The sequence below is a fragment of the Nicotiana attenuata genome, chromosome 7 (assembly GCF_001879085.1).
Source record: "Nicotiana attenuata strain UT chromosome 7, NIATTr2, whole genome shotgun sequence".
NCBI classification, from domain to species: Eukaryota; Viridiplantae; Streptophyta; class Magnoliopsida; order Solanales; family Solanaceae; genus Nicotiana; species Nicotiana attenuata.
In genome coordinates, this window is record NC_031995.1 from 16,934,631 (window position 1) to 16,943,975 (window position 9,345).

At 35.7% G+C, this 9,345-nt stretch overlaps 1 protein-coding gene across 1 annotated transcript; it reads left to right on the forward strand.

The window, feature by feature from the left end:
- LOC109228765 (PIN2/TERF1-interacting telomerase inhibitor 1) lies at window positions 797–8,891 on the forward strand. Its single transcript, XM_019393968.1, has 4 exons — window positions 797–1,079; window positions 2,255–2,308; window positions 6,457–6,600; window positions 8,518–8,891. The coding sequence occupies exons 1-4, from the start codon at window positions 960–962 to the stop codon at window positions 8,644–8,646; spliced, it is 447 nt and encodes a 148-aa protein (XP_019249513.1). The 5' UTR covers window positions 797–959; the 3' UTR covers window positions 8,647–8,891.

The following is a 9,345-nucleotide window of genomic DNA, read 5'->3' on the forward strand; positions in this document are numbered from 1 at the left end:
CAAGTATTGTTTCAACCTAAACCCCTCCCCTCTGCCTCTTCAATTTTTCAATTCTTGACTATTTAAGATAACCAAATTCTCTATTCCTTTGCATATTTGTATCTATGTGATTGTGTATTAATCTTTGAATTGTATGTAATAAATGAGGACATATCAAATTTTTGGTGTATTGCTTTCTAAGTGTTATGGTGATGAAGATAGTGTTTGTTTCTCTTCAAATATTTTTTCCTATTTAGGTTTATTTTTTACTGAGAAACTTTTGTCAATTTATTAATTATTACAATTTATGATTATATGTTTATCATAAAAGTTATCTTATCTAAGCACGGTGTATTTAAAATAAAATGACAAATAGAATATTTTGTATTTAAATCGATCTGGAATCTTAAATTTTGAAAAAATTACGCCCTTATAAGTGTAAACAATAAGGTTATTTAAGTCATTTTAACAGAAAAAGAGCTTATCAGTACTTTTTTTTATAAAATACTGCAACAGCTTATTATCAATTTCAGCACTTGTATCCAAACACGTAACTGCTTATTTATTAAATCAATTTCAGCACTTAAAAGTGCTTTTGAGCACTTAATGCTTATCAGCTACTTCCGAGCGGCTAATCCGGGCTCTTAGCCCTTTTCCTAATAAATAAATACGTCATTACAAAATGATTTTTCCCCTGCATTACAGTCTATGTAACCTTTTGTGCACTTTAGTCTATCCTTCGCCACGTCATAATTTTAATCAATTTCGGTTGTCTGTGTTTTCTGATAATTGCAAACTTATTCCTCTAGTACTGCTAAATAATAAAAAAAAAGTAACTAAAGAAGTCGGTAAAGAATTGTAAAGAAAAATAATTTTGCAGAGAAAATTGTTGAGGTTGAAGGAGGTGGTTGCCGGAGAGAAGTCACTCAATTTTTTTTCTCGATTCTGAGATAGTATCATAGGAAAGTGAATTGAAAGATATGAGATCGGGTGGAGGAGTAGAATATGAATCCGCCGGCTTGGGAATGTCTAGCAGTTATGCCGCAACGGGTGCTTCTTCAACCTCAATTCCTATTCATTCCTCCAACCTTGGTTTTAAGGTCTGCCCTCTCTCCTTTAGCTTTTCCCCAAATCATAGTATTTCTTTAAATATTAAAGAATGTTTTTAGTAAACAGTGCTTTTCTTCATATTCAAGCCATTATAATCCAGTCTGAACCCAGGAACAAAATACGTAAGAGAATTGTTGTTTGTATTTGATCAATCTCTTTTAAATCTTTTAGTGGGCAAGCTGTCCTGCTCAGGAAAAAAAGCTAGCGATTTTGTTATTTGTTGCTCCTTTCGCTCTGTTTGGATCATTGTTACCTATTGTTTTATATTGTATTGTATTGTATCGTTCTATGGATACAATATTTGGATATATTTTATCGTTTGATATCGTTAAATACTCCTTCCATTTCAATTTAGACGAGTTAGTTTGACTCGGCACGGAGAAAAGAAAAGAAAAGAAGACTTTTGAAACTTCTGGACTTAAAAGCTTAAGGGGTAAAAACTTTGTGGGGCCATGACATTTGTGTCATTATAAAAGCTTCTCATTAAGGATAAATTGGGTAAAATGAAGAGTTTAAAGTTAGAATTATTTCCAACTTTAGAAATGTGTCATCTATTGTGGAATAGACTAAAAAGGAAAGTACCTCATGTAATTTAAAACGGAAGGAGTAACATTTTTGTTGTTTGATTTGACTGGACTATAGCTGATAAGTTTACAAAATATCCCCGACTTCGGAAAAACATGAACACTAGCTTTTTCATCAAAAGGATGGCACTAAAGTCACATAATTATGCTTGTGTAATTCTTTGTAATCTGCTCCATATATTCATGTACTTCTTTATGCAGTAAGCGATTCCATATATTCATGTATTTTTTATAATCTGTTATTTTGAAGAACAAAAATATGGTCATGGAAAATAAGGGAAACAACCCGAGCAAATTAAATAGTAAACTAAATCAGCAAAAAGTATCCAAATAACATGGATTGAGATAAAGGATACAGAAAAAAGAACAGGAAAATATTACTCTTATTGTTAGGTAGAGTTGGGCAGTTAAGGCACCGGTCCAAGCATGAATATTTTATATTGGACATATAACTCATAGAGTCTCATACTGTGATGAGTTTGACCCGACCTCCATCTTAACCAGTTAATCATCTTGCTGTTGTCTCGACTTCCCCCTACATTTTATAAAATACTAACTATAAGGGTTCTTTGTTTCTTCAGTTGTTGAAAAAGCATGGCTGGAGAGAAGGAACTGGACTTGGCATTGCTGAACAGGTACTGCTTTCTTTTTCCTTTCAATTCTTTTGAGTTAACCATCTCCTTCTATTTCGTCTACTACTCGGTTCCCTTGTTTTTTCCTGTTTAAACTTTGATGTATTAATTGTACTTTTCTGCATTTATTGAACGGATCTGTTCTTTTAGTTTTAAGACTATGCGAGGCTTTTGCAATTTCATTGTGTGCTGAGATTGTCTTTTCTGGCATTTACCATTTTATCTGGTTGTTTGTTAACTGAAACTCCTGCTCTGTGACTGAATCCGATTTGATGGTTAAGCACATGTTGGGAATGATTTATTCTTTGTCAGTTTAAAAAAAGTTAGTTGTGCCTTTAAAGATTTTCATCTCTGGACTTTCATCAAAGAAACAAAACAACAAAGGAGAAGGAAAAAAAAGAACTTTCATCTCCGGACCATGGAGAGGAGTGTACATACCAAGTAGTCGCTCGCCTTTTAATCTTTTCGTTAAATCACCTGAGAGGGGGTACTGATCCCAAAAAGAAAAGGGGGGGGGGGGAGGGGTTACCGATCCAACAAATAGTATATTAGAGAGGAGGCGCAACGCATATATTAAAAGGATATAAAAGTTATCCAATGATCATTTATTGACCTATCGTGATATCCTTTTGCATGGCCACATGCTAAATTCATAGGTATGGTCAACCAACACCAAACATTAGTTCTTGTTTTGGAGTATTTTAGTGTTTCTTTGCAAAGCAGAGACTTTTATCTAGCGCCTTTGTATCACCTTCTCAACTTTTTTCTAGGTCCAGTGCTTTATCTTCTCCTCTTGCACTCGCCCTCTTCGGTAATACCCATTTGTGGACCTCCATCAATAGCACACATCTTTTATCTTCTCCTCCTGCACTCCCCCTCTTTGGTAATACCCATTTGTGGACCTCCATCAATAGCAAACATCCTTATCTGACTTCTTCCCTCTTTTTCTCATGTGCCTGATTTGTCGGCCTATGTTGATGAAGATCGTGATAAATGCATCAACAATTAACCATTCCCATGCACCTACTATCTGGCTTCCTCACTGCCACAATCCTAAAGCTTATCAAGGCCGTGATGGCGCCTAAATTGCTTGCTAGGCAAGCCAACACTCAACAACAACAAAAGATTCCAATTATTAAGCCTTTAAATGTTTCATGATATAAATAATAATACGGAATAAATTTCAATTTAATATCATAAATATTTAATCAATGATAATAATACGGAATCAGAGATAACAAAAATACACAGAACCAAAAAGATAAGAGATAACAAAAATACATAAGTTACCACTTGAACTATGCACTAAATCCCTGTTACACACTTTCTGACGGCGAAAATTATTTTACATACTCAACCTTTCGAAAGTGCATCTAATACATACCACTTTTTTCTTTACCAATTTTATAAAGCATGTGTAATGTCACGCACCAATACAATCGCGACACGTGTCATTGTTATTTTAAAAAAAAAAAAATAGAACACTCAAATTTACAACTACACCCCTTAATCATCTTCTCCCTCTCATCCCTTTCTCTTCTCCGGCAAAGTATAACCTGCCGCCAACCACAAGAAAAATCCACCAAAAATTAAAAGCCCAAGTCAACTGCCTTTTTTATTTTTATACAATAGTGGCCGACTCCTAGCTTCTAGTGCATTCTTTTTTTTTCTAAATTTTTTGAGATTCAAAATAGAAAAGCTCAAGGAAATGCGAAGAATCCGAATTCTTGAGATGTGTGGTAGATATTAAGAACAAGTACAACTGAATCATGGAGTTAGTCTTTTTCCTTCCTCCATTATCCCCATCTTATCACTGTTGTCACTGCTATAGCTTGGATTATAATTTCAATTGCAAAACCATCTTCAAATTCGCTTTAATTTGCTGTAGCGATTTGCATTTGCTGGAAGGTGATTTGGGGAAGAAATGAAAAATAATGGGGGAGGCACAGGGGTCTAGGCGGGGGATGGCAAGGCACAAAAAGACAGATCTGGTTTCTTCCTTTTTTGGTTTCTTTTCATCAGAAGAAAAGATATAAGAAAAAAGAAAAATTCATGACACATGGCATTTAATTAAAGATCTGAACAAAAATTTTGAAGTTTTACGCGCTCTCTCTTTTAGTTAAACACGCGCATGCCATCTGGCAAAGTGGTGTGTCTTAGACACACTTTTGAAAGGTTAAGTGAGATGATTTTAGCTGTCAGAAAGTGAGTAACAGGGATTTGGTCCATAGTTGAGGTGGTAACTTATGTATTTTGCCATTTAACTATGAACTAGTTAAACTCCTTGAATTCCTATAATAAACACTAATCTAGGAAGAACAAGAACAAGTAACACGGATTAAGCTAAGTAAATAATGCAGTTCAAATCCCCTAGTAGATATATCAACTATAACAACGAATTAACATTCAAATACAAAAAATAATCCAAGAGTATGAACATGAACTCATACATGACTAACATAACATAGATAATCTAAGAGAACATGGTAAATAAAGATATAATAAAAATGCCCTAAGCCTTTGAAGGTTTGTCTTTGTTTATCAATCCATCATAAGCTCCTTTCAAAATGAGAGGAATTGACTATTTATACTAGAGTGCTATTTAGGCTAGATGACCAAAATTCCCTTAAGTGGGATTCTACTGGGTGGTTGTTGTTGACCAAAATACCCTTAAGCTAGTGAGGAAGCTAAGTAGAGTCAAATTACAAAGCTAACCTAAATTAGTTTTGAAAATCTAATAAAGCTAGTAAGGAAGCTAACCAGAGTCAACTTACCCACAATGTAGTGATGAAAATCTCCTCAAAACCGCCTCTTCTCGAGCTCCAAAACATTGTGAGAAAGTGACAAAATCCCGAAATAAATAAAAAAATGCAGCAGTTGTCCCCGCCCGAATCAGATGTTAGATGATTCTGAAACTCATCTTTGGCAAGCCCAACACAATCTTTGGGTGAAATGACCCAAGATAGCCTTTTGAATCACTCAATTTGGCCTTAAGATGAGAGAGATTTGATGTTTTGAAGTTTTAAAGAAAGACTGAAATTTATAGACGAACTCAGGGACATAACCGGTATTTTCGGGATTGTCGCACCAGAAAATTTAGCAATTGCAAAATCTTAGTTTTAGCACCCGAAACTTATTCGGAACCTCCCGGACACAAATATGCATTTCAATCGTAAAACACGCTACAACCCTGCTCGCGCACTCAAAACACCGAAAGGAGATCGTTTTGACCCGATGTTGACCGTTGTCAAACTCCAAATCCTTAACTTAACTACTCTCTCAACCATGACCCAAAAACACACCCGAGCCTCTCGGGACCTCGTCTAATTATAACAACAAGTACAAATACATTGTCCAAACTTATCAAAAGGCTCGAAGCACCACAAATAGCATCAGAATGAAGAATCGAAGATCAAATCATTCTCTTAAGTTTCATACATTCCAGCTTCGCCAAACGCGTTCGCATCACACTTAGACATTCCGGATCACAACAAAACTTTGCACACTAGTTCCAGTCCACTAAATGAACCTAGCCAAAGTCTCGGAACACCAAACGGGCCCCGATAACACCAAAGTCAACTTCCGGTCAAACCTATGAACTTTCCAAACCTTCAAATTATTAACTTTCGGCAAATAGAGCCAAAAACTTCTAGGAACCTCCGAATCCAAATCCTAATATATGCCTAAATCCAAAATAACCATACAAACCTATTGGAACCATGAAATCCTGATTCCGATGTCGTTTACTCAAAAATCAAACCTTGATCAACTCTTCCAACTTAAACCTTCCAAATTGAGAATCACTCTTCCAAATCAATCACGAACCTCTCGAAAGTCAAAACCAACCATACACTCAAGTCATATTGCATCATATGAAGCTATTCAAGACCTCAATCAGTCAATCTACCGAATGTTATGCTAGAGCTCAAAACGACTGGCCCGATTATTACACTCACCCTGCTCACCCTTCAAGAGAGATTTGTCCACTAACCGCCTTTAAAAAGAATGGCTAGCCAAGCTGCAAGCCAACATTATGGTCATTTGATTCTTCTATCAAAATGTGATGTAGGTAATTTGTCTTTACTTTTGGATTCCCTAGTTGCATTGTGTTGCAATGTGAATTGTTTCTGATCTGCTTGTGGCCTTAACAGGGCAGATTGGAACCTGTGCCAACTTATATCAAGAAAAATAAGAGAGGCTTGGGAGCAGAGAAGTCAAAGAAGGCAGCAGAGCACCATAAAAGTTCCGGGCTTTCCTTGGGCGGGAAGAATGTAAAAGATGGGGAGAAAGAAAAAGTAAGTTTCCATTGCTCTGAATCCGTATTATAGCATTTGTTTCAAAATTGATGCTATTTAAAGCATTTTGCTCTGTAGTTTGGGTTGGCAGGCTTAAGTAGAAATTTAACATGCATTTACGAATTCCATACATAAATAACCTATACATATGATCCTTTCATTCTCTTCAGTGAGAGGGATAGATACAGTTGCCACATGTGAGAAAAAGTGCTTGGTGTTTGTAAGTGCAACAATTTTGAACTTTGCTAAAGGACATGTGCTTTTGACGGGAGGGGAAGTGATGTAGGAAAAAGGTTTATTAACCTACAATAGGGCAAGGGAATAACTAACGGTCCTTTGGCTGAAATAGAGCTGATCTAATGTCTGGGTTTGGAGAAAGTTGATGGCCATAGAAAATAGTATGGAAGATCCACCTAGATTTCTTGAAATTTGACCCTTTGAGGTGTGGTTATGTAGCACCAATTAAGAAGTTCTCTTAACATAAGCTTTAAGCAATGAATATTCTGGACTATGTAACATGAGATGCTATAATGCATTAATACAATTCCATAGAACTTATCTTTGCACCGGTGAGATAATAGATTCTGTGACCCATACTGTTGGAGGCTTTTCGACACGGCTAGAATATTTTTTTTTTAGAATCCAGTTTTACAGTTAATATAGAAGTTGATTTGCTTTTTTTCCTCCACTAATATCATTGCATACTTTGTCCCGGTCCATGTGAGAAAGTAAGAAATAGGGAAAAGGCATAAACCCCTCCTAAACTAAGGACGGATTTTTAGTTACACAGCTCATCTTTGTGAGGATCTTATTACCCCCTCTAATATTTCAGAGTGGAATTAATTCCCCCAAGCTCCAATGTGCCAGAGAGAATGTAATTCTTTCTCTTTGGGAGAGTGAGAAGCCAAAAAAAAGTGCCAAAAATTTAAGTGTGGTCCCCGAAAATGTTTCTTTCCATTGAAACTGCCTGAGACACTCTGCAATCTCCATCGACGATGTTCATTGGATTGTGGCTCTCTATATAACATGGAAATTAAGAAGAAAATGAGAAAAGTACTTTCAGTAAAGCAGAGTATGCCTTGTGCATAAGGACATTGGGGGTTTGGATCAAGTGGTTGGTTTCACAGGATTGAAGGAAAATGAGTGCTGATTTGTCTATGAATTACTGGACCTATTGGAGAAGGTGGAGTCTTGGAGGGAAAATCTGAAGGATAAATAAACACCTAAATTTAGAAGATTGAGGTTGCTAAAGGTAACTAGAAAGCTGAAGGAATGGAATAGAATAGATGTCATATAAAAACTGATATTTTCAAAGATACCAAAATACATCTTCTTTGTTCCATTATTTCCACTCCTCTGAAGAGGGGAAAGATCTGAACCTACCCAGTTTAGTTTGATGATGTGCGAATTAGTTACTTTGTCCACCTATATGATGCAATACAGGTAAAAATAAAAAGTTGAAAGCAGAAAAATTGCATTAGTCAATTTCCAAGCAATTGTATGTTTTTATTGGCCATCAGATCATTTGAAGGATGAAGTATGGATATACATATTTTTTATTTGTGTCAGTAGGATTCGTTGCCAAACTGCATAGTGAGTTTGTTAATGTGTTTATACGTCTCTGCTTGAGGTTTGATGTTTTCGCTTATCGGCTTTGCACTAAATTTGCTTTATTTTTTTTCCCGAAAAAGGGCCTAAACTACCCCCGTTGTTTGTTACCCTGTGGATTATTACTTTTTTGGACGAATAGATCGAAGGAGGGAGGGTATCTTTAAACCATTTTGCAAACGATAAGGGTAGTTTAGGCTCTTTTCCCTCTCTCTCTCTCTCTCTCTCTCTCTCTCTTTTTTTTTTTTTTGTAGTTGGCAACTTTTTCTTTTGCATATTACACTGCTTACTATGGTACTGTTTGTTCAGGCTTCTGATGTACAGAAGACAAAGGGAATCTCTAAAAAGATGAAGAAAGTACTAGAGTTTGAGAAGCACTTGCAAGAGAAAGAATTTGAGCGAGCATTTTTTAGGGAATTCTGGCCAGATAATGTTTAGTTCGTTCCCTTGTCTAATTTTGTGTTCCGCCATATATTTCAGCCACAGTTGATTGTTTCCTTTTGCCTCTTCGATGAATATTCATTATCTTAGTTTTAAACATATTTAGAATGATATCCAATCTTGAGATATTTGTAAATTGAAGTGTACGTTACAACAAATGAATATCAAATGTATCAGTATTTAAACAAGTACTTGGTCCGTCCCATATTAACCAATTCCATTGGCTTAGGTATCTTCTTCAACATCTTGATTTGAGAATGTTATTCAATATTTTTTTCTTCCAATTTTTGGGTATGTGTTTTATCTTTACAATCTAAAGTCCTACAAGCAACAACCATGCGAAATTAGCTAGTATGATATTTGTAAAATGCCTAACAAAATAGTTGGAAAATGTATGAGATTCTGTATCGAGAACATCAATTTTTCATATCGATTTTCGGTTCGGAGACTGATCAGTGCATATTCGAATGGCATAGAATGCAATTGATTCCTAATCTTAATACACAAGTGGAAGTTCCAGATATACCTTTTCAGTTGGAATGTAAGACATTGATACGGGGATAATTTTGCATCTGAAAAAAAAATTTGTTTAGAAAGATCATTAACGTTTTAAGAGTTCATTTGTAGGGATGGCAATGGGGCGGGGCGGGTGCGGGTTAAAATAATTTTTAAATTTTTTAAAGCGGGGCGGGGCGG

Coding starts and splice junctions, on each gene's coding strand:
- LOC109228765 (XM_019393968.1), top strand. CDS start 960: ATGAGATCGGGTGGAGGAGTAGAATATGAATCCGCCGGCTTGGGAATG. Junction 1,080..2,254: donor CCTCCAACCTTGGTTTTAAG/GTCTGCCCTCTC, acceptor TTGTTTCTTCAG/TTGTTGAAAAAGCATGGCTG. Junction 2,309..6,456: donor GACTTGGCATTGCTGAACAG/GTACTGCTTTCT, acceptor TGGCCTTAACAG/GGCAGATTGGAACCTGTGCC.